The 25,828-nt window shown below is 41.0% G+C and overlaps 2 protein-coding genes across 6 annotated transcripts in view; both read left to right on the forward strand.

Annotated features, from left to right (window-relative positions):
* CRYZL1 (crystallin zeta like 1) overlaps positions 1 to 25,828 on the forward strand; it is a 44,478-nt gene that overhangs the window by 6,195 nt on the left and 12,455 nt on the right. For 4 of the 5 annotated variants that reach the window (XM_066370300.1, XM_066370299.1, XM_066370302.1 and 1 more), the window contains exons 3-7: positions 7,565 to 7,636; positions 8,416 to 8,493; positions 11,489 to 11,561; positions 17,489 to 17,533; positions 19,482 to 19,550. In XM_066370300.1, coding sequence (XP_066226397.1) covers positions 7,571 to 7,636; positions 8,416 to 8,493; positions 11,489 to 11,561; positions 17,489 to 17,533; positions 19,482 to 19,550 — 331 coding nt within the window. In that variant the 5' untranslated portion in view covers positions 7,565 to 7,570. The remainder of the gene's footprint in view (positions 1 to 7,564; positions 7,637 to 8,415; positions 8,494 to 11,488; positions 11,562 to 17,488; positions 17,534 to 19,481; positions 19,551 to 25,828) is intronic. The other variant, XM_066370301.1, reaches the window with a different exon arrangement.
* Positions 24,974 to 25,800, forward strand: LOC136393320 (dnaJ homolog subfamily B member 6-like). Its single transcript, XM_066365932.1, is given in 2 exon segments — positions 24,974 to 25,228; positions 25,230 to 25,800. Coding segments are annotated over 2 exon segments (594 nt in total). The 5' UTR covers positions 24,974 to 25,100; the 3' UTR covers positions 25,696 to 25,800.

Below are 25,828 nucleotides of genomic sequence, written 5' to 3' on the forward strand. Positions count from 1 at the left end.
TTCCCATTAAATCTTGTTAGAATTCCTTAAAAGATCAGTACTTTTATTAACTATTTTCTTGGAGTGTTATTTATAGTATATGTTTAATTTATTCAGAATCCACTGCTTTGTACTGAAAATTACTTAAAATAGGTGTCTCAATTTTTGTTCCTCCATATTTTTAATAGGTTTAATGTGGACCATTATAAAAACATAAAGTATTATAAACATAATCCTCAGTTTGTGAACTTATGTCAAATATATTTAAAATCTAATATACCTGGAAAAATAAACCTGTTTTTGGGGGGTTTTTTTTTTTTAAGTGAATTATTTTACTTTATTATTATTATTTTTTTTTTTTACAGAGACAGAGAGTCAGAGAGAAGGCTAAATAGGGACAGACAGACAGGAAGGGAGAGAGATGAGAAGCATCAATCATCAGTTTTCCATTGCAACACCTTAGTTTATTGATTGCTTTCTCATATGTGTCTTGACTGTGGGGCCACAGCAGACCGAGTAACCCCTTGCTCGAGCCAGTGACCTTGGGTCCAAGCTGGTGAGCTTTGCTCAAACCAGATGAGCCTGCGCTCAAGCTGGCGACCTTGGGGTCTCGAACCTGGGTCCTCTGCATCCCAGTCTGATGTTCTATCCACTGCGCCACTGCCTGGTCAGGCAAACCTGTGTTGTTGTTTTTAAGATTTTTATTTAATCATCTGAGAGAGGAAAGAGAGAGATGGGGAGGGACATGACAAGGGGGGAGGAGGAGGAGCATCAACTCCCCTATGTGCCTTGACTGGGTAAGTCCAGGGTTTTGAACCAGCGACCTCAGTTTTCCAAGTTGACACTTTATCCACTGCACCACCACAGGTCAGGCCAAAACCTGTTTTAAAATGTAGGCTGATAAGCCCTATAAAAAGTATGTCAGCAGCCCTGGCTAGTGACGCAGTAGATAGATCACTCGCCCAGAGCACGGAGGTCACTGGTTCTATCCCAAGGTCCCCACTTGTTCCTGAGGGCACCTTTCAAGGCCTGGTTGGGTCTTGACTCTGAGGGCACTGGCTCAATCCTACCATTGCTGGTTTGAGCCCAGGTCAGGACACATATGAGAAGCTCCTCTCGCTCTTTCTTTCTCTCTTAAAAAAAAAAACACACAAAAACCTATCAGCCTACATTTTTTTTTTTTAATTTTTGACAATGAGTCTGAGAGAGGGACAGACAGACAGGAAGGGAGAGAGATGAGAAGCATCAATTCTTCATTGTGGCATCTTAGCTGTTCATTGATTGTTTTCTCCTGTGTGCTTTGATGGGAGGGGCTACAGCAGAGAGGGTGACCCCTTGCTCAAGCCAGTGACCTTGGGCTCCAAGCCAGCGACCCTGGGGCTCAAGCCAGCGACCTTGGGCTTAAGCTGGTGAATCTTGCTCAAACCAGATGAGCCCGCGCTCAATCCAGCAACTATGGAGTTTCGAACCTGCGTCCTCTGCGTCCCAGTCAGATGCTCTATCCACTGCGCCGCCATCTGGTCAGGCTCAGCCTATATTTTAAACAGATTTATGTTCATTCAAAAGGTTTGTGGCCTGACCAGGTGGTGCCACAGCTCAGCCTACATTTTAAACATGTTTATGTTCATTCAAAAGTTTTCTGACCTGACCAGGTAGTAGCGCAGTGGACAGAGCGCCAGACAGGGACGCAAAGGACCCAGGTTCGAAACTCCAAAGTCGCCAGATTGAGCACGGGCTCATCTGGTTTGAGCAAGACTCACCAGCTTGAGCCCAAGGTCTCTGGCTTGAGCAAGGGGTCACTCAGTCTGCTGTCCCTCCACACCCCCCTACCCCTGTCAAGGCACCTATGAGAAAGCAATCAATGAACAACTAAGGTGCCGCAAGGGAGAATTGATGCTTCTCATCTCTCTCCCTTCCAGCCTAGCTGTCCCTTTCTGTGTCTCTCTGTCTCCCTCACCAAAAAAAAAAAAAAAAAAAGTTTTATATAGCACTTCTTTGATAAAGAAAAGTTTAGAGTAGGATATAATTTTGAAGTTACATGACGTTAATCCTTGGAAACGGTGTGGTCAATTCTATATATTTTAATTTATATTTTTATTTTATAACGTGTTCAGTTATATTATATCTTGTGCACAAGTATTTTTACATTCAACAAAAATTTTATTAAGTGATGGACTTAGTTTTCCATTTAATCTACTACAGTGGTCCCCAACATTTTTTGGACCATGGGCCGGTTTAGTGTCAGAAAATATTTTCACGGACCGGCCTTTAGGGTGGGACGGATAAATGTATCACATGATCGAGACAAGCATCAAGAGTGAGTCTTAGACGGATGTAACAGAGGGAATCTGGTCATTTTTAAAAAATAAAACATTGTTCAGCCTTAAATATAAATAAAACAGAAATAATGTAAGTTATTTATTCTTTCTCTGAGGACCGTTATCAAATGGCCCACAGACTGGTACCGGTCTGTGGCCCAGGAGTTGGGGACCACTGATCTACTAGACCAATGCCTGAGAGGGTATGTGGACCTTGATTACCATCTATTCTAACATTTTTTTAGTGTTAAGAACTCTGGGCCCTGACTGGTTGGCTCAGTGTTAGACCGTCATCCTGGCATGTGGATGACCTGGGTTTGATTTCCTGGTCAGAGCACACAGGAGAAGCAACCATCTGCTTTTCCACCCCTTCCCCTTCTCTATTTCTCTTTCTCTTTCTCTTTCCCTCCCCCCCTCTCTCTCTCTCTCTTCCCCTGCTACAACTGTGGCTCGATAGGTTTGAATGAATCAGCTAGGACTCTGAGGATGGCACCATGGAGCCTCTGCCTCAGGTGGTAAAAATAGCTCGGTTGTGAGCATGGCCCCAGATGGGCAGCGCACTGGCCCTAGATGGGGGTTGTCAGGTGGATCACGGTCAGGGTACATGCATGTAGAATTCTGTCCCTCTATCTTCTCTCCTCTCACTTGGAAAAGAAAAGAAAAAAAAAAGGAACTGTTTTTTGGGGAGGTTTGCAAAACAATATTTCCTCATATTTCTTGCCACTTCTGTAAAAACACTTCTCATTCTTCACTTTGTAATTTTGAGGATATTTTTGTTCCCATGTGGTTCTTTATTGGATCAACTAATCATTCCTTTTTTCTACCAGCCAGGCCAATTTCAACCTAAAATTTGGAGGAACTATTTAGGATAATCTGACTAAAAATATTGATGTTGTTATATATATAATATTTGCTTTAGTGATAATATCTTTCTAGATCTTTGAAACTGGGGTGATGCAGTGTGAGGTCCATATGACTGCTGATCTGGGAGACATCCAGTGTTTGAAGATGCATTAGGCTTCCCTGGCTAGATAACTTAGTTATTTAGAGTGTCATCCCGCTACACAAAGGATGAGGGTACAATCCCCAGTCAGGGCACATGCAGGAATAGATCGTTCTTTCTGTTTCTCACTCTAAAATCAATAAATGAATTAAAAAGAGATAGAGAGAGATGCAGTGGGCAGGGAAAACAATGGCTTCCAGAATTACAATAGGAGGTGTTTGGAAATCATGGTGTTGCTGTGTTAACATTCCATCTCTCCAAAAGGCACCCCTAGTAGCTCCAGAATGAGTAAGGAGTAGAGATTTCATTAGTTAATAATAATGGACATTGATTCTCCCAAGCAGTAGCTGGTAAAACCCACTAGTTAGTAAGTGAATAAGGCAAGGTTTTGTTAGTGTGTAATGAAATCTAGAAGCATGAAACAGATGGGGTAGATTGACTGTCACTGGGGGAGGTTTCAGAGAGTGAGTAAATTGGGCTTTATTTACTTCGCAGAATCTGTAGAGTAAGTACAGCGCAGTCTCTGGGAACAAGCAATGCCTGGAAGCCTGAGACGGGTGACCATATGGTGTGAAGTCATGACTAGATCAGATAGGGTATTCATTAGAAAAAATGGGGGAACGGGGGTAAGGTAGACCAGAAATAGTGGGTAATGCATTTTAGACGTCCTTGAGAGCTAGGCAGAGAGGATAGGTTCAGTGTCATAGGACAGTGGTCCCCAACCTTTTTTGGGCCACGGACCGGTTTAATGTCAGAAAATATTTTCACGGACCGGCCTTTAGGGTGAGATGGATAAACGTATCACGTGACCAAGACAAGCATCAAGAGTGAGTCTTAGACGGATGTAACAGAGGGAATCTGGTCATTTTTAAAAACGGAAATAATGTAAGTTATTTATTCTTTCTCTGCGGACCGGTACCAAATGGCCCACGGACCAGTACAGGTCCGCAGCCTGGGGGTTGGGGACCACTGTCATAGGGGATACATAGCTGTATCTGTGCCTGTGTCCTTCCCTTCTCCCATACAAACACACCAACAAACACATTGACGTGCACACACACAAAGCCCTTTAACCAAAGAGTTAGAATTTTATTTACTCATCTGACCTAGCTCACCCTGTTTTTATATACAGTTGGCACATGCTACATACCTAATTATATATGTCTTGAATGTGTATTCACTTCTTTTAGTTCCAGAATTTGATGATCATATTCAGAGGCAGATTAAGGTCGGTTGAGGTCCCTGGCGCAGAAGAAAATATTGGGCCCCTTAAATAAAAGCGAGAGACAGGGAAAATAAAAATACATGTTAACCATATTTTTAAATAAATAAAAAATATTATGTACTATTAATGTTAAAATTGCACATATGAAACCGAACTTGCTGTCATTAGAAAAAAGTGTAAAGTTGGGGTTTTGCGAGGCCCTTCAGAAGTTGGGGCCCAGGGCACGCGCCTGGTGCACCTGCTGTTAAAACCGCCTCTGATCATATTCTAGAAAGCAGTTAAAAACCCTTCATATGGCTCCATTAGATCCTATAAGATTCAACATGCAGGCTGGTTTCATGGGCAAGGAATCCATGCCTGGTTTAATGCACAGCTGTCACCATCTTGAAATTTTAACAATTTCTGTACAAGATTTCCCACATTTTCATTTGCACTGGGCTCTGCAAATTATGTAGCCAGTTTTAAAAACAAATTATTAATAATCATCAGTCCTAGCCTGACCAGGCAGTGGCGCAGTGGATAGAGCGTCGGACTGGGATGCGGAGGACCCAGGTTCGAGACCCCGAGATCGCCAGCTTAACCGCGGGCTCATCTGGTTTGAGCAAAGCTCATCAGCTTGGACCCAAAGTCACTGGCTCGAGCAAAGGGTTACTCGGTCTGCTGAAGCCCCACGGTCAAGGCACATATGAGAAAGCAGTCAGTGAACAACTAAGGTGTCACAATGAAAAACTGATGATTGATGCTTCTCATCTCTCCTCATTCCTGTCTGTCTGTCCCTGTCTATCCCTCTCTCTGACTCTCTGTCCCTGTAAAAAAAAAAAGAAAGAAAAGAAAAGAAAATAGTCTTGGCCCTGGCCAGTTTGCTCAGAGGTAGAGTGTCCGCCTGGCATGTGGATGTTCCAGGTTCAATTCCTGGTCATGGTACACAGGACACAGGAGAAGTACCCATCTACTTCTCCACCCCTTCCCCTCTCACTTCTCTCTCTCCCTCCCTCTCTCTCTCTCTTCTTCTCCTGCAGCCATGGCTCAATTGGAGGAGTTGATCCCAGAAACTGAGGATAGCCCTATTGCCTCCCCATCAGGGGCTTAGAGCTCGGTTGCTGAGCAACAGAGCAACGCCCTAGATGGGCAGAGCATTATCCCCCTCTCCGGTGGGCTTGCCAGGATCCCAGTCCGGGTACACGTGGTCTGTCTCTGCCTCTCACTTAATTTAATCCTTTGAGTAGTACAAACGTTTATGTACATCCTCGTGCCTCCTGACCATCCAGAGTACGATTGTACATGTACGTATTTAAACTTTGAGGTGGAGGTACAGGAGAATTGCATGAGATAACAGAAATTTTTATTTTTAATATATGTAAGGCAACATTAAAAAAGGTAAATGTATGTTTTTCTTGTTTCCATAAATTGGTTATCAAACAAACATGATTTTAAGTTAAAACTGGAACTGGAACTAATTTCATTTTTTGAAAAAAACTCACTCCCAAGGGTCAGTGAGCATGAAAAAAACTCACTACTCAAAAGGTTAAAAAAAAAATTAAAGAAACAATGTGGAATTCTTAGAGATGCTTGAAGAAGTCCACAGACTACGAGTTTAAATACTTCCATTAAGTGGTTGTAAACTGTTACAGAAGAATTCAATGGGTGCCTTGTTGTTCATTCCACTTTTTCCTTTTTAATGGTCTTTTTTAAGACTTTTGAATGCCTTTTAAATGAGATCTTTAGTAATTATAATTGAGCTCTGTGGCCCTCTTAAATTTTTTTTCCCCAAGTACATCTAATAGTTTTTATTGAATAGTAAAGTAAAATTAAGCACATGCTCACCTTTATGTGAAAAGTTGAACTGGCCTGACCAGGTGGTGTGCAGTGGATAGAGCATCAGACTGGGATGCAGAAGGACCCAGGTTCGAGACCCCAAGGTTGCCAGCTTGAGCGTGGGTTCATCTGGTTTGAGCAAAAGCTCACCAGCTTGGACCCAAGGCCACTGGCTCAAGCAAGGGGTTACTTGGTCTACTGAAGGCCTGCGGTCAAGGCACATATGAGAAAGTAATCAATGAACAACTAAGGTGTTGCAAAGCTCAACGAAAAACTGATGATTGATGCTTCTCATCTCTCCGTTCCTGTCTGTCTGTCCCCTGTCTATCCCTTTCTCTAACTCTCTCTCTGTCTCTGTTTAAAAAAAATGAATAGGCCTGACCTGTGGTGGCGCAGTGGATAAAGCGTCGACCTGGAATGCTGAGGTCGCCGGTTCAAAACCCTGGGCTTGCCTGGTCAAGGCACATATGGGAGTTGATGCTTCCTACTCCTCCCCCTGTTCTCTCTCTATCTCTCCCTCTCTCTCTCTCTCTCCCCTTTCTCTCTAATAAAAATGAATAAATAAAATCTAAAAAAGTAAATAAATAAAAAATTTTAAAAAACTAAGCTTTAAAAAAATGAATAAATAAATCTTTATGAAAAGTTGAACTGTAAACCCACTCTGCCTCAAGATGCAGCCTGACCAGGCAGTGGCGCAGTGGATAGAGCGTTGGACTGGGATGCGGACGACCCAGGTTTGAGACCCCCAAGTTTCGCCAGCTTGAGCGCGGGCTCATCTGGTTTGAGCAAAGCTCACCAGCTTAGACCCAAGGTCGCTGGTTTGAGCAATAGGTTACTCAGTCTGTTGTAGCCCCACGGTCAAGGCACATATGAGAAAGCAATTAGTGAACAGCTAAGGTGTCGCAACGAAAAACTGATGATTGATGCTTCTCATCTTTCTCCATTCCTGTCTATCCCTATCTGACTCTCTCTCTGTCTCTGTAAAAAAATAAAATAAAAATAAAATAAAATAAAAAATAAAAAGATGCACACTCAGAGACTATGGCATATTCTCCTGTGTGATCACTTTCAAGAACGGTTGTTTAAATTTATTTGTTTGAAAACTACATTTAAATTTATCATTTATCCTTTGCCAGCACTATTTTTTAATTTTTCCTTTCATTTGGTCTGGAAGACATTTTGTTGTTTATTTTATGTGTATATTTTTTTGTCGGTTTATTTTAGGTGACTATGAAAGGCTTATATTTTCAACAAAGTTCTACAAATGAAGAAATAACATTTGTATTCCAAGAAAGGGTAAGAAAAATTGTTTAATTATTAAACAAAACAAGATAAGTATATTAACCTAGGTTTAAATGATCTTTTAGTGGACCTTAAGTGAAATTACATTAATCTTGTGTGACGATGGTGGTTCATATTGTAGTACAACTATACTTTTAGAAGAGTTGCTACAGAAGAGTTTTTAGTTCCTGAGGGTTGTGGTATAAAAAATATCAGGAAAACAGAACAACCTTAATAGTCTTACATGTTACACAATGAACTCAAACTTATTCTGAATACCACAGTAAAGTGAATTTGCAGATTGCAGCCATACTTCAGAAAATACATTTTCTCAAACTGTGAAATAAAAGAGGTGGAAAAGCATTGTTTTCCACACTAATTTCTGAGCTTTGCAAAGTTACCTTATTCACTAAGCTTTAAATGGTCTCTAGGTTTTACCACTTTAAGCATAGATAGTGGTATTTTCATATATTGATGATTGTTTGAAATGTTTGTGGCAAGCCAGATCATTCCAGTGGTAGAAGCCAAGCTGTCTGAGATTTAGACCCCTGACCTAAAGGATTTTGGAGTTAGTGAAAGATAACAGAGAAAAACTGTTCATGATCCAGAAATTCTTATTACACTATGAAATATACAATTATCGCATACGATTAGCACCTACTTTTCAGCCCTACAGTTCACTATAAGATTTGGGGCCTGTTTAATTTTGTTCAATTATGTATGAAATTTTCACAAAATCAAGAAAAGAGTGGTCTCAAAGGAATGTATAATACTTTGTTATCATTTGGTTCTAGGAAAATCTTCCTGTTACAGAGGATAACTATGTGAAACTCCAAGTTAAAGTTTGTGCTTTGAGCCACATAAATACAAAGGTATTGGTGCTTTTATTTGGGCCAAAAGTTAAGGGAGTGTTTCATATTATATTTAGTTTACAAATATAATGATAACTAACTTCTGAGTGCCAAGAAATTATTATCATTCTTAGAACAGACTAGAGTAGAATAGAATAGATAGGGGGAAATTTTAATGTGAATTTATATATTTCTATATTAAATTATTAGTCTAATTGAAGTCATAAATTTTATATTAGTATATGAAAATACCTTATAAACTCCTTTACATTGTGAAAGGCTGAGAATTTATAATTATTAAGGCCTATATCAAAGTAGAAAATACCTTTATAAATAACTTTCTATAGCTATTTGTAGTTAATGTCTTTAGAATGGGTTCATATTCTTCTTATCATTTCTCTTTGTCTCTGTCTCATACACACATCCTCAGTCTTACATTATCCCACAGTAATCTCTATCATTAAATACAGTACATGAAAAGTTTTCAAAGGAGAAAGTGTGGTTAAATGTGCTGTGATAAATATAGCAAGTCCATTTACTCAGTTTAGAAAGTTAAGACCATAGGTTTATTGGATCTTTACATTATTGGATTATATTGTCATCATAATTTCTAGGAATCTAAAAGGTTTTTTTTGTTTATTTTATTTATTTTATTTTTTATTCATTTTTAGAGAGGAGACAGAGAGGGAGAGAGAGGAGAGAGAGACAGAGAGAGAGAAGGGGGGAGGGGCTGGAAGCATCAACTCCCATATATGCCTTGACCAGGCAAGTCCAGGGTTTTGAACCGGTGACCTCAGCATTTCCAGGTCGACGCTTTATCCACTGCACCACCACAGGTCAGGCAAGAATCTAAAAGTTTTCTACAATAAAGTCACATTTAGAGAAATTACAGAACAAAATCAGCTTCTATCAGGCAACTCTGTAACATGCACATGACCTGAGAAGTGAACCAGTGAGATGCCCTGAGTCCTTTCACAGGAGTAGTACCGCTCCTTGTCTTTTTGATACTATGCAAAATTCATTAAAATCTTAGTCTAAAAGGAAAAAAGACAAATAGGGCTTCTATCACAACCTCTACTTAACATCGTTGGATATACTGGAGGTCCAAAATAATGCAGTAAAGCAATAAAAAATAAAAGATACAGCAATTGGAAAAGGGGGGGGGGAGGAATCCCACTCTAGAAAATTATCTCATGTCTCTCTCTTTTTTTTTTAATCGAGACAGAGAGAAAGACAGACACAGACAGGGACAGACAGACAGGAAGGGAGAGGCGTGACAAACATCAATTCATAGTTGCAGCACTTTAGTTGTTCATTGCTTGCTTTCTCATATGTGCCTTGAGCAGGGGTTCCAGCTGAGCCAGTGACCCTTTGGCGTAAGCCAGCAACCATGGGGTCATGTCTATTTTGGCGACCCTGCACCCAAGCCTGATGAGCTCGTGTTCAAGCCAGGAACCTCAAGGTTGTGAACCTGGATCATCAGCATCCCAGGTCAACTCTCTGGCCATTGTACCACCTGGTCAGGCTATCTCATGTCTAATAGAAAGAAATAGTAAATTACAGTAAAATCAATCCAATGAAATATTACACAACTATTAAACATAACAGTTATGAAAACTGCAATGATGTCAGAAAGTGCTTATGTAAGAAAGTGAAGGAGGAAGGCCACAGTTGCTATAACCATAATTATAGTTCTGTAGAAGTGTGCATAAAAGAAATAGAGGAAAAAAGCCTGACCAGGTGGTAGTCAGTGGATAGAGCCTCAGACTGGGATGCAGAGGACCCAGGTTCAAAACCCCAAGGTTGCCTGCTTGAGCACGGGCTCATCCAACTTGAGTGCAGGCTCACCAGCTTGAGCGTGGGGTCGCTGGCTTGAGCATTGGATCATAGACATGACCCCATGGTCGCTGGATTGAGTCCAAAGGTCGCTGGCTTGAAGCACAAGGTCGCTGGCTTGAACCCAAGGTTGCTGGCTTGAGCAAAAGGTCACTCGCTCTATTGTAGCCCCCCTTCCACCCTTTGGTCAAGGCACATATGAGAAAGCAAGCAATGAACAACTAAGGTGCCACAATGAAGAATTGAGGCTTCTCATCTCTCTCCCTTCCTGTCTGTCCCTCTCTGTGTCTCTCTCTCTGTCTCTGTCACACAAAAAAAATAGAAAGAATATAAAACAGCCAGTGTTTCTATAAGAATGTCATGTTATCATCTTTGCAAAAGTACAAAGTTCCACACTGAAAGATAAACATTTCTAGCAATCAAGTATATATAAGAGATCTAAATATTGAATATAAAAAATATATGAGAATTATTTCAATTTCTTTTTATTTTCTGTTTCTAAAATACTATGATACCTACAAATATGTTCTGTGACTCTGATATTATTATAAAATGGCAGAAACTGAAACAGGCTTATCTATAGATACTTTGTCAATTCAAAAGCCAAGTACTGAATTTGGTCAGAAGATTACAAAGCACTAATGTCTCAAAAATACAGAATTCTTTTATAAAAAGAAATTCCGATTTGAAATTAATGGGGATTTTCCTATGTATATCCATTACCTCTTCCCACCTGCTTCTTGACCCAAGACTTGGGAGGAATACTCAGATGATTTTAGAGGGTGTGGCAACTGAGAACCTTTTGTTTTCATTAACTATGTCTCCTTAGTCAACCACATCCTCCTCAAATTCCCCTCGCCAGAGCCAAATGAGTTGACTGGTAAATTTGGGTCATAGTTTTCTTTCATACTTGGCAGAGTAAAGATGTTGAAGTATGTTAATGGCGATTTGAATAATAACACTCATACCTAAGTCCTACATATCAACTAATTCTTCAGCCAACTCTCTGTTTATTACTCTACAGAAAAACCTGTTTTATGAAGTTATTTGCTTTATATTTAGTTCAAAAATTGAATCATATTTGCGTTTTGTATGGTTTGATGATTTTTGCTCTTGCTTTCCTCTTCTATAAGAAGCCAGTGTTTATTTTTGACAATAAACAGCCTTTGTCATGATTTAGCTTCTGGCAGAACTGAAGATGGAAAAGGATTTCTTTCCTGTTGGGAGAGAAATTGCCGGAATTGTTTTAGATGGTAAGTTTTAGATGTAAATGTCTATATTTTTTAAGGTAAAAGAAATTACGTGGTAGTTAATTGTGTACTGGCACATAAAATCATACAGATGTCTTCAAATATAAAATTTAATTATACAGAAATGTTTTCCTCTTTCTAAATTAAAAAGAAAAATAGAACTTAACTGATGTTTTATAATTAAAGAGCTTATTATACTTTAGTAAATATTTAGGGATTATGTATGTAAATCTATGAATAATCATATTGACTAGCGTGACCAGTGTTTCCTTTCTATGATGTTTGCAAACCAGCATACATTACTTCTATAAATTAGCTTTGGGCCAAAGTTTACATAATAGTAACTAAACCCACATTAAACTTTAAAGTTTGCATTAAAAAGAGCATTTAAAAGTTAAGCAGTTTGGCCTGACCAGGCGGTGGCACAGTGGATAGAGTGTCAGACTGGGATGCAGAAGGACAAGGTTTGAGACCCCGAGGTCGCCAGCTTCAGCGTTGGCTCAACTGGTTTGAGCAAAAGCTCACCAGCTGGCTCTAGCAAGGGGTTACTCCGTCTGCTGTAGCCCCGCGGTCAAAGGCACATATGAGAGGGCAATCAATGAACAACTAAGGTGTCGCAACGAAAAACTGATGATTGATGCTTCTCATCTCTCTCCATTCCTGTCTGTCTGTCCCTATCTATTCGTCTCTCTGACTCTGTCTCTGTAAAAAAAAAAAAAAAAAAAAAGTTAAGCAGTTTGAAAAAAAATAAGATAAGCAGCTTACTCATCTAAAAATAGGTTCTAGGGAGAAATAACCAATAAAATTTTATGGTCATCTTAAATAAGAGAATTTTTATTTTATTTAGTAAGTAATGGTCTTAACGTGAAGGACAATAAGCTAAGTATTTGAAATAATTTGTTTCTAAATAGACCAACTATTCATATTCACTACTAATAGGTAGTTCATGAACAATGGGTATATGGTTGTTCTTTCTGCATCTATGAATGAGTGTGTACTATAATGAGTTATACCAGTGGTCGGCAAACCGCAGCTCATGAGCCACATGCGGCTCAATCAGATTGAGGATGTTTTTAGCAAAGGCCAGTTTAGGAGTACCCTAATTAAGTTAATAACAATGTGCCTACCTATATATCATAGTTTAAGTTTAAAAAATTTGGCTCTCAAAAGAAATTTCAATAGTACTGTTGATATTTGGCTCTGTTGACTAATGAGTTTGCCAACCACTGGGTTTGACTATTCGAGTTTTTCCTATCATTTTAATCCATAATATATTTGATATTCTACTCAATGTAATCTTCTAACATAGCTAAAGCATAATTTTGTTCCCTCTCTTTTCTTCTACCTGCACTGTAAGAATATTAAAATAAGAATTATAATGGCCAGCCTGCAGTGGATAGACAGTTGACCGCTGGGGTCGTTGGCTCAATCTCAGGGTCACCAATCCTGAGATTGGCAGCTCAATCCAGAGGTTGCTGGTTTGAGCCTAATCAGAGCTCTAATCCAAGGGAACTGGCTTAATCCCAAGGACTCTGGCTCAACTCCCAAAATCACCAGTTCGAGCCCTGGTGTGGCACATACGAGAAGCAATCAATGGCACAACTAAGCGAAACAACGAGTTGATGCTTCTCTCTCTTTCCCTTTCTCTCTCTCTCAAAATAATAAAATAATAAAAAGATTATAATGACCAGAAGGTAAAGAATCATTTATTTCTTCATTGATTCCATATTTAATGAGCACTTGTTAAGTGCTTGGTATGTGAAGATAAATAAGATAAAGTCACTGCCCTCAAAGTGTTCATAGTCTGGGGGGAAAGAGATACACACATATGAGTGGATTATTACTAAAGCTCTGAGGACAGATGCCCAGACCAGCAAGAAGAAACAGGAAAGCCTTTGTGAAGTTAGCCAGAAACTAAAGGATGAGCATGAGAAGAATCACATTCACTGAGAGGCTGTCAGCAGCAAGTAATATCATGTGTGTAAGAATTTTTTTTTTTTTTTGATTTTTTCCGAAGCTGGAAACGGGGAGAGACAGTCAGACAGACTCCCGCATGCGCCCGACCGGGATCCACCCGGCACGCCCACCAGGGGCGAGGCTCTGCCCCTCCGGGGCGTCACAACACTCTGTTGCGACCAGAGCAACTCTAGCGCCTGGGGCAGAGGCCAAGGAGCCATCCCCAGCGCCCGGGCCATCTTTGCTCCAATGGAGCCTCGGCTGCGGGAGGGGAAGAGAGAGACAGAGAGGAAGGAGGGGGGGAGGGGTGGAGAAGCAGATGGGCGCTTCTCCTGTGTGCCCTGGCCGGGAATCGTACCCAGGACTTCTGCACGCCAGGCCGACGCTCTACCACTGAGCCAACCGGCCAGGGCCTTGTGTAAGAATTTTTTAAAAAGGGCCTTGGCAGGTTGGTTTAGTGGTAGAGCGTTGGCCCAGTATATGGATGTCCCGGATTCAATTCCCAGTCAGGGCATACAGAAAAAGCACCCATCTGCTTCTCTATTCCTTCCCCTCTCACTTCTCTCTCTCTGTCTTTCTCTTTCCCTCTCTCTACCCCTCCTTCATCCATGGCTCAATTGGAGTGAGTTGGCCCCAGGAACTGAGGATGGATCCATGGCCTCCACCTTAGGCGCTAAGAAAAGTTCTGTTGGAGCAACAGACCAAGGGCTGCAGATGGGCAGAGCATCACTCCCTAGTGGGCTTGCTGGGTGGCTCCTGATCAGGGCACATGTGGGAGTCTATCTCTGCCTCCCCTCCTCTCACTGAATTAAAAAAAAAGAATTAAAAAAAAGAGAATTACAGAGTTTGATGTTGGAGATAAGATACTTGGCACAAAGAAATATTTTGTCAAGAAAATTTTCCTTCAAACATAGAAAAGTAAAAAGATAGTGATATGAACGCTGAGACTTTGCCCCCCCCCCAAAAAAAAATGAGGCAGGAGGGTAGGCAAAGGCCAGTCCCGTGATGAGCCTCACATAGTAGCATGGGTTTTGGGGGGTTTTTTTGTTTTTTTTAATTATTATTTATTTTTTTTAATTTATTTATTTTTATTTTTTTGTATTTTTCTGAAGTTGGAAATGGGAAGGCAGTCAGACAGACTCCCGCATGCACCCGACCGGGATCCACCTGGCATGCCCACCAGGGGGTGATGCTCTGCCCATCTGGGGTGTTGCTCTGTTGCGACCAGAGCCATTCTAGGGCCTGAGGCAGAGGCCATGGAGCCATCCTCAGCATCCTCAGCACCCGGGCCAACTTTGCTCCAATGGAGCCTTGGCTGCAGGAGGGGAAGAGAGAGACAGAGAAGAAGGAGAGGGGGAGGGGTGGAGAAGCAAATGGGTGCTTCTCCTGTGTGCCCTGGCCGGGAATCGAACCCGGGACTGCTGCGCGCCAGGCCGACGCTCTACCACTGAGCCAACCGGCCAGGGCCAGTAGCATGGGTTAAGGGAGGTTATTAGAGTAGCCAGATGAAGGGTAGGTTTGAGGCAAACCAAGCTGAAAGTAAGGGGACTGCTTGGGTTGTATACCAATAACCAAAAGACAACAAAGGCAGTGGTGGCAAAGGCTAAGGAGACGGACATATGTAAGAAATACTTAGAAAGTAAAATCAGCAGTGCTTATTAATACAGTGGTACCTTGAGATACGAATTTAGTTCATTCTGTAACCAAGCTCATAAGTCAGTCAACTGGTATATCAAACTGCGGATACTGGATTCGTGCGCCAACTAGCAGCAGCTTTCCGAATCACGACTTGTATCTTGGAATTTTGCTCAGATCTCGAACAAAAGTACAGACCGGACCGAGTTGCATCTCGTATCTAAAAAAAAAATTGTATGATTGTATGTTGGTCTGTTCATATCTCAAGGTGCCACTGTAATTGACAAGAACAGAGGAATTTAAAAAGCTGGCCCTGGCCAGTTAGCTCAGTTGGTTAGAACATCATCCCAAAATGCCAAGGTTACAGGTTCAACCCCAAGCCAGGGCACATACAGGAAGCAACCAATGAATGTACAACTAAGTGGAGCAATAAATGAATGCTCCCACACACACATTCACTTTCTCTCTCTTTCTAAAATCAATCAAGGGGGGGGGCAGGTGAGAGCCAGGAGTGACTTACAGCAGTGTTTTTCAACCGCCAGTCCATGAAAGAGTTAACCACTCTGATGTTGTATGAATATTATAGGCCCAATGATCTTAGTCAAATTTGCTTACGCTCAGGGTGATTTCTGCCTTAGTGGTCCCTGAAATAATTATCCCATTTTCACTGGTCCCCAAATGTAAAAGGTTTGAAAATCACTGATTTACAGGATTCTGGCTAAGGTATGAATTGGTGCCACCAATTAATAAGGGGTGAAGATTTGACTAAGACGGAAGACTGGGAGTTTAGAGAGTGTAGAGGAAGCCAAGAGAAAAGGGTCAGAGTGCTCCCGGGAGGAGGGTTCATAGCAGACAGGGAAAAGGGAGTGCAGTGGACTGGTGGTCAAAACCATTGGAGGAGGATGGCATAGGAGGGGTCCAAAGAAACAATAACAGGAGGACTTTGAAGTAGGAATGTCAAACTTAAATAGTTTCTTGTTCAGGACTAAAAAAATGAGCTCTGTCCATTCTGACAACAGAGCCAGCCAGACAGTCCATTTGCAGATGGTGGCTTCCACCTCCCCTCACGGCTTCAGCTGTTGTACTCTTGTTCAGTTGGAGCAACTCCTACCTCGGGTACACCATGAAGATTAAACGTGGTAACTCACGGAAGTGCTGGATATAAGTAGGCATTCAGTGATGCCAGGTGTTTTCCTCTCCTTTCTTCTGTAACTATTTGAACAAAAATATTCTAAACAATTGACTGAGGGTAGAGGCTTTTTTTCTATATGTGCAGAGAAAATGTAACTATCATTTCCATATAGTTCTAAAATATTTCTCAGCATCAGTCTGAACTTATTTCCATAATCCCAAATCAAAGTAGTTTTATACGTGACTCTTACCAGAATTTCTCGTTGTGTGTCTGAAATTCTGCAACTAAAATAACAATAGAAAATTGGGCCACACAAGGAGTGGGAACAGTGTTACCCCCATAGGAGCTGTGGAGTGGACTGTTTTCCTTTTTCCCTTCACTCTCATTTAAACAAAGGTGTTTTTCTCTATGATGTCAACAGCCATATGGCCTGGATCTTGAGAAAATTTTCTAAAGAATCCAAATTTGAAATGTTCTATCCAACAGTCCTTATAGACCATTAAAATGTCCTACAAGTTCTTGGTCTTTTCTCTGAGTCAGTGACTTTTTTTTTTTTTTTTTTTCCTGTATTTTTCTGAAGCTGGAAACAGGGAGAGACAGTCAGACAGACTCCCGCATGCGCCCGACCGGGATCCACCCGGCACACCCACCAGGGGCAACGCTCTGCCCACCAGGGGGTGATGCTCTGCCCCTCCAGGGCGTCGCTCTGCCGCGACCAGAGCCACTCTAGCGCCTGGGGCAGAGGCCAAGGAGCCATCCCCAGCGCCCGGGCCATCTTTGCTCCAATGGAGCCTTGGCTGCGGGAGGGGAAGAGAGAGGCAGAGAGGAAGGAGGGGGGGAGGGTGGAGAAGCAAATGGGCGCTTCTCCTATGTGCCCTGGCCGGGAATCAAACCCGAGTCCCCCGCACGCCAGGCCGACGCTCTACCACTGAGCCAACCAGCCAGGGCTGAGTCAGTGACTTTTTTAAACCCATGGATATTTTTTATTATTATTATTATTATTATTGATTGATTTTAGAGAGAGACAGACAGAAACATCTATCTTTTCCTGTATGTTTTCCGGCCAGGAGTTGAACCCTCAACCTTTGTGTATCAGGACAATGCTCTAACCAACCAACCTATCCAACCTCCTTTTATTTAATAGTTAAATAAGAATTATATTTAATAACTTTATTATACTAATTATTCATTTTTTTCTACTCTTTAGTTGGAAGTAAGGTATCATTCTTTCAACCAGATGATGAAGTAGTCGGTAAGTTATTACTATCATCTCTTCTTTTTCCTATACAATTATTAATGTTTATTGTGACCTTGTTTCATATACAAGTACTTTCCTGATTTTTAGAATTTTCAAGTGTCCTTTTTTTTTTGATGGTGAAGTTTATTTATTTATTTATTTAAAGGCTTTATTTATTCATTTTAGAGAGGAGAGAGAGAGAGAGAGAGAGAGAGAGAGAGAGAATGGAGGAGCAGGAAGCTTCAACTTCCATATGTGCCTTGACCAGGCAAGCCTAGGGTTTTGAACCAGCGACCTCGGCATTCCAGGTCTACGCTTTATCCACTGCGCCACCACAGGTCAGGCCAAGTGTCCATTGATGAAGAGAATTGGGAGTTGGATCTTAATACAAGAACATTTAAAACTTTCCAGTATTTGGCTATAGAACACTATTAGAGATAAAAAGATAACTGTAGTTGTTACTGTGCTTGGCACAGCCCTTTGCTGGCAGGACCTCACTCTATGGCTAAACGGAAGACTCTGGAGAAAAGTCGTAGGTCATGTACGCGACCTACAGGGCTCTATAAAAGCTGTTTCTGCACCTCAACCTGAATATTACAGGACTTTTCCCTTACTGTTCTTGTAAAGCTAGAAATTTACTAGCTTTATAGTAAATTTTATTTACTGTTTTTTAATAAATCCATAGTTAATACTATTTTGCATATGTGTATATTTATTTATACTTATATCTTAGACAGTCACACAAGCATATAAAGTAATGCGTTTAGTAATAGTCTTTAAAACTACCATCTCTTGCCTGACCTGTGGTGGCACAGTGGATAAAGCTCTGACCTGGAATGCTGAAGTTTCTTGTTCAAAACCCACATATGGGGAGCAATTACAAGTTGATGTTTCCTGCTCCTCCCCTTCTTTCTCTTTCTCTCTGCTCTCTCTAAAATCAATAAACAAATTCTTTAAATAAAATAAAATTACCATTTCTCTGTAGAAAACATTCATAGGAAGATATTCATATAAATTTAGAAAATGTTAAACTTTATGTCATGCTTGAGGCTGTTAAGAACAGATTTGTAGGAATGTCTTTGTTAGTTTCTTACAATAAGGCCTTTGACTTGTGTATTTTCTTGAAGAATTTATTTTTTTCTGCCTTATCTGTTTTATCTGGCCAAGAGGTTAGTGACAGTGTATTATGTACTCAAGATTCTTTTTGTAAGAGAGCAAAAGTAAAGCCAGACTAGCTTAGAAGACATTGGGATTAGATTGGGAGCACCCTCAGGTATCTCACAGACCGGACTGTGGAAGGCAGCTTTGCTGCAGGGACAGTTTTAATGAGGAACCTAGGTGCCCCCCAAGACTGACCTGGCTCTGTATGTCAGTCATGGTTGTTACCATCACTCAGAAGTGAAAGAAAGATAGCACAGGTGACATAGTGCTCATGTCAGAAAATGACACACCGTATTTCCCTGTATAAGATGCACCTTTTTTAGAAGATTTTGGGGTATAAAAACTAGGGTGCATCTTCTACAGTGGTTGTAAAATTTTTTTACTTGCATTTTTCGCTTTTTCACGCTTGTTTTTGCGCTCATTGTTGAAGACAGTGATTCGTCATCAGACACAGATGAGGACAAGCTAATGGATGGCAGTTTTGACAGTGATGAGGAGTTGTATGAATTTTATGATGAATAAAACTTGAGTTCAATAACTTTATGTAGTACTTTTTTTTTCAAATTTCAGGCCCCCAAATTAAGGTGCATCTTAAACATGGGAGCGTCTTATACCTGGGGAAATACGGTATCCATTTCCCTGGCATGTTTCTGATGTCTCTTTTCCCTACCCTAGTAATTGCTAGAATCTTCCTCAAAATTCCACTGTACAAAATTTAGACTAATACTTCTCAGCATCTTATCAGTAATGAATTCATTCATTTGGGGATTGTTTCTTCTAAGTGTCATGTTTTAACGTTCAGGTATCTTACCCCTGGATACTGAAGACCCTGGACTTTGTGAAGTGGTTCGAGTGCATGAGCACTACTTGGGTATGTAGCAGTTCCACTTGGAGGGCAGTGAGTCTCACTTCACTGTGTGTGGTGCGCAGAACATTGTCATTTCTTTGTGTCTACTGTGAGTGTACATGGGAAATAACTGGGGCTGCTCATGTGACTACCTCCAGCTTAGAATTTAGGATCATAAAATGCATACTTTTTTCTTATTCTTGGTTATTAATTTAAATTGGAAATGTCAATTAAAAACATTTTTTAACAAGTGTTCAGTTTAACTGAAAGGTTAATTTTTAATTTTTCTTACAGTTATTTACTTGAATATTTATATTAAAACAAATATTAATATACGCACACACCCTTCGTGAAGCCATGCTGAAAAGTTGCTGCATCTCCATGGTAATCAGGAAAAAGCAAATTAAAACCACATAGAGATGTCATTATGCACCACAAGGTTGACTAAGTTACAAAATGTGTCTACCAGGCTGCAAGCATGTGGAGCAGCAGGGCCTTTTATGCACCAGGAGTATGATTTTGTACACATTCACCAGAAAATAATTTAGCATTATCTAATGCAGGCAATGACATATACCAAGACCTTGTCACGCAACTGGTAGTTTTGTATCTCACAGGAACTTGTGAACGTGCACGAGCATAATAGCTTGGTTTGCAGTTGGGAAATAGCACTGGAACAGCCCAAATTAGTGCTAGTCAACCTGGTCCCTACCGCCCACTAGTGGGCGTTCCAGCTTTCATGGTGGGCGGTAGCGGAGCAACTAAAGTATAAATAAAAAGATAGATTTAACTCTAGTAAGTTGTTTTATAAAGATTTATTCTGCCAAACTTAGTGAAAATCTGACATAAAGTACTTGGTAAGTAATTATTATTATATGCTTTAACTTGCTGTTAAATTTTATAAAGTAAAGTTACTTTCCTACTTTATAAATCACCATTACTGTGGAACCGGTGGGCGGTTAGAAAATTTTACTACTGACGAAGATACAGTAGTGGGCGGTAGGCATAAAAAGGTTGACTACCCCTGGCCCAAATGTTCATCCCCAGGAAAATGGATCACTGAAGACATTCCTACATGGCAATTCAATTCAGTAGTGAAAACAGATAAATAATAGCCAAATACATTGAGATGGTTGAGTCTCACAAATACTGAGCGAAATAAACAAGAATGCAAACAGTGTGATACCCAGAGGTGGATTTAACAGTGGGCGCAGCAGGCGCACGCCCTGGGCCCCAACTTCTGAAGGGCCCTACAAAACCCCAACTTTACATTTTTTTCTAATGACACCAAATTTGGTTTCATATGTGCAATTTTAACATTAACACTAGTACATAATATTTTTTATTTATTTAAAAATATGGTTAACATGTATTTTTATTTTCCCTGTCTCTCTCTTTTTTTTTAAGGGGCTCAATATTTTCTTCTGTACCTGGGGCCTCATCTGACCGTAATCCGCCTCTGATGATACCATTGTATTTCTGTAAAGTTCAAAAACATGCAAAGTTAAGCACAGCTTATTTAAGGCTATAAAGAGGACAGGGATGAAAAACGAGGTGGGGTTACCTTGTAAACAAAGGAGGAGGCCCATATGCCGCCAGCCGGCTGTTTCTGCCAGGATCCATGCTATTCGTCATGTCTTATCTATAGGTCAACAGAGATTTTGTGTTCTTGAACTTTCATTCAGAATTTTCCAAAGTTTTTTCTTAACTGATGAAATCCCTAGTCAGATCTTGAAGGGACCGAAGGCCAATTTGGATTTTGGACAGTTAAAAAAAGTAAATTTATTCTTTTAAGTCTATACAGTAACTTGAACTGGGCTATCCAATTTTGGGCATTTCATTTCTAAAATTATAAATTGGAAATAATTTTTATTTAATAAATTATATTTACTATATCTAAAATTTCTAAGTAATACCATAATTTTTTTTTTTTTTTTTTTTTGTATTTTTCTGAAGCTGGAAACGGGGAGAGACAGTCAGACAGACTCCCGCATGCGCCCGACCTGGATCCACCCGGCCCGCCAACCAGGGGCGACGCTCTGCCCACCAGGGGGCGATGCTCTGCCCCTCCGGGGCGTCACTCTGCTGCGACCAGAGCCACTCTAGCGCCTGGGGCAGAGGCCAAGGAGCCATCCCAGCGCCCGGGCCATCCCTGCTCCAATGGAGCCTTGGCTGCGGGAGGGGAAGAGAGAGACAGAGAAGAAGGAGGGGGGGGGTGGAGAAGCAAATGGGTGCTTCTCCTATGTGCCCTGGCCGGGAATCGAACCCGGGTCCCCCGCACGCCAGGCCGACGCTCCACCGCTGAGCCAACCGGCCAGGGCCCTATAATATTTTTTAAAAATTTGATTTCAAAAGGTAGTTTTTCTAAAATCTGAGGCCTGTGCTTGTTTATATGTATTTTAAGGCTAGATATGGAGCCAAAGGTATGTCTTTCTTTGAGAAGGAAAGCTTGCTTTGAAAACCTTTAAAAAATTATTTTTAATTTATTGATTTTAGAGAAAGGACATAAGAGAAAGGGACAGAAAGAAACATCATTCTGTTCCTGTATGTGCCCTGACCGGGGATCAAACCCACAACCTTTCTGTACGGGGACAATGCTCTAACGAACTGAGCTATCTGGCCAGGGCAAAGCTCGCTTTTGGGTACCGTGCAGGGAATCTCTGCTCCCTTGCCGTTTTGATATTATGCAGTTTATAAATTGAGGATCTGCCACTGGTTCCCTTATGGGAAACTCTACAACTTTTGATCCCAGAATTTCCTTGGACCCTTGTTGCCCCTGTTTTTTGAGAACCTTGTAAATATGTAGTCAACTAAAACCTATAGTTTGATTCCCAGGCTTAAGTTTTGGCTAAGTCTCCTAAACTAAATTGTTATATAAGTTTACTGAAAAAACAAACAAAAAAGGCCCATTCCTTTACATGTTGTTGAACACTGGAGAGTTATAAAATGTACCAGAAGGAGAAAAGCAAATTGGAAAATCAAAGTTTTCTAGCTATAAACTTAAGCTAAGACAAGCAAATCATACAGATGATCTTTTTTTGTGTGTGTGTGTGTGACAGAGACAGAGTCAAAGAGAGGGACAGATAGGGACAGACAGACAGGAAGTGAGAGAGAGGAGAAGCATCAATTCTTCATTGTGGAACCTTAGTTGTTCATTGATTGCCTTCTTATATGTGCCTTGAACAGGAGGCTACAGCAGAATGAATAACCCCTTGCTGAGTGATTCTTCCAGCTCCTTTGTGCTTTCAGTTGTCAAGCCATTCAGTCAAACAGAAAAGTAATTTTATTTTTCATTTAAAATTTGGCATACATTGTTAGCATTCTTCCTTTGGATGTAATGTAGAAAGAATCGAAATGATCTTTCTTGGGTTCTGATTCACTGTTATTATTGATCTATGCATGGCTCTTATATTTATTATTCTTATATTATTATTTATAAAACTAACATATAATTGATTAGTTTTTATAACATAATAAATAAACACTAGTGGACCAACTAATACAAAAGCAAAGACCCTGGCCTGACCCGTGGTGGTGCAATAGATAAAGTGTCGACCTGGAACGCTGAGGTCGCTGGTTCAAAACCACTGGCTTACCTTGTTAAGGTGCATATGGGAATTGATGCTTTTTGCTCCTCCCCCCATTCTCTGTCTCTCTCTCTCTCTCTTCCCCTCCTCTCTAAAATGAATAAAAAATTTTTAAGAATCATTAAAAAAAAAACCAAGAAGCAAAGACCCTGACATTATATCACACCTAACAATGCAAATTCAGAGCCTTTGCGATCTTAAATATAGTTTTATTACTGTTAGCATTTAAGGACCACTTGTTTGATTTTTTAAATAAAAATACGGGTTATCCCAATTCTTGTGATAGATATGTTCCCCCAAAATTCCATGTAAGTAAATTGAGCATGCACTATTAGAGTAAATGTGCTTTAGAGTGAGACATTCAAACTTATTAGCACATGGCCTCAGAAAAGTTAATTACAGTCATGCACATGCTTAATGATACATGCCGAGAAATGAGTCATTAGGTGAATTCGGAGTTTGTTGTCGTGCAAACCTCATAGAGGCACTTACACAAACCTAGAGGGCATAGCCTACTGCACACCTAGGCTGTGTGGTCTAACCTCTTGCTCCCAGAATGTCAGGCTATACAGCACATTACAGTACAAGACAACATAAGATGAGATCAAACACAGGAGAAAATGATGCCATCAAGAGACGCAGTGACTGAAAAAAAAAAAAAAAGACGCAGTGACCACGAAGTGTGTGAGGTTGCTGCTGGCATAACACAGTGTACTCTTTATAGTAAACCTGTTCTTTATAAGCGGAAATAGTACACTTAAAAAAGAAGTACAGTCCTGGCCGGTTGGCTCAGTGGTAGAGCGTCGGCCTGGCGTGCGGAAGTCCCGGTTTGATTCCCGGCCAGGGCACACAGGAAAAGCGCCCATCTGCTTCTCCACCCCTCCCCCTCTCCTTCCTCTTTGTCTCTCTCTTCCCCTCCCTCAGCCGAGGCTCCATTGGAGCAAAGATGGCCCAGGCGCTGGGGATGGTTCCTTGGCCTCTGCCCCAGGTGCTGGAGTGGCTCTGGTTGCAACAGAGCGACGCCCCGGAGGGGCAGAGCATCGCCCCTGGTGGGTGTGCCGGGTGGATCCCGGTCGGGCACATGCAGGAGTCTGTCTGTCTCTCCCCGTTTCCAGCTTCGGAAAAATACAAAAAAAAAAAAAAAAAAGTACAGTGTAATAAATAATATAAACCAATAATGTCGTTTATTATCATTATCAAGTGTGGTGCACTGTGCATAATTGTGTGTGCTGTATTTTTGTACAGCTGGCAGTGCAGTGGGTTCATTTACACCAGCATCACCACAATATATGTGAGTAAATGGGTTTTGTAAAATGTTAGGATGGCTCCAAGGTCACTAGGCAATAGGAATTTTTAATCTTATGGGTTCCATGTGATCCTACCATCATCTATGTGATCCATTGTTGACAAATGTTACGTAGCCAATGCTCAGCATGTTTTAATACCTTGCTTGATTTGTTAACACTTTAACACGTATGCGTGGATGCTTGGCTCGCCCACTAGGTGGCACTAGTTAGTTGGTGAAAGCAGTTCTGGCTGGTGCTCTACCACCTGAGTCCATGACCATTAGAGGGAATACTGGAAAGAGCTGGTAAAGGCTGTGAAAGTGTTATAAAATTGACTTTAGGATAAGTGAGAAAGGATTGGTTGTACTAGTAAAAGATCACATTCAGTGTCCAACACAAAAACAAAGCAAAAGTTAATAAAGCATAAGGAGTAGCTTGATGGTCAGATCAGTAGAGCTCTTTAAACTATATTAGGAGTTTGCATTTTGTTCCAAGTGCAGTGGAAAGCCGTTGATGACTTTTAAGCATCCTAAATATTAGGATGTTATTTATATTTTTAAAAGATCATTTTGAGAAAGGAGAAAGGAAAGCGCGAGGAGCCTCAGCCGTCATCAGCGTCGCCGCACCGGAGCCGAGGAAATCGGGCTGTCGTCCCGCCGCAGGCTCCGTGTCCTCGGACTCGTTCCAGCAGCCTGTAAAACATGGTGGATTACTATGAAGTTCTAGGCGTGCAGAGACATGCCTCCGCTGAGGATATTAAAAAGGCGTATCGGAAACTGGCATTGAAGTGGCATCCAGATAAGAACCCAGAGAATAAAGAAGAAGCAGAGGAAATTCAAACAAGTAGCCGAGGCCTATGAGGTGCTCTCCGACGCTAGAAAACGGGGTATCTACGACAAGTATGGCAAAGAAGGATTAAATGGAAGTGGAAATATTGGTGGAAGCCAGTTTTACAACCCGTTTGAGTATGGCTTCACATTCCCGAACCCCGAAGAAGTTTTCAGGGAATTTTTCGGAGGAAGGGACCCGTTTTCATTCGACTTCTTTGGATTTACTTCCTTTGGGTCATTAGGTCACGGTGGCCTCACTGCATTCTCCTCCACGTCCTTTGGTGGTAGTGGGATGGGCAACTTCAAATCCGTGTCGACTTCTACCAGAACGGTTAACGGAAGGAAAATCACTACAAAGAGAATTGTCGAGAATGGTCAAGAAAGAGTAGAAGTTGAAGAAGACAGCCAGTTAAAGTCCTTAACGATAAATGGTAAGGAGCAGCAGCTACGCTTGGATAACAAGTAATTCAATGCACGCATGTAACAGACATGTTAACTGTAATAAGCACCACTTCAGGATTAACAGGAACATTGTTTTGAAGATTTCAAATGAACTCAACTTTCATTGTAATGGTACCTAATCTAAAGGATTTATGCAC

The sequence above is a fragment of the Saccopteryx leptura genome, chromosome 2 (assembly GCF_036850995.1).
Source record: "Saccopteryx leptura isolate mSacLep1 chromosome 2, mSacLep1_pri_phased_curated, whole genome shotgun sequence".
Lineage (NCBI taxonomy): Eukaryota > Metazoa > Chordata > Mammalia > Chiroptera > Emballonuridae > Saccopteryx > Saccopteryx leptura.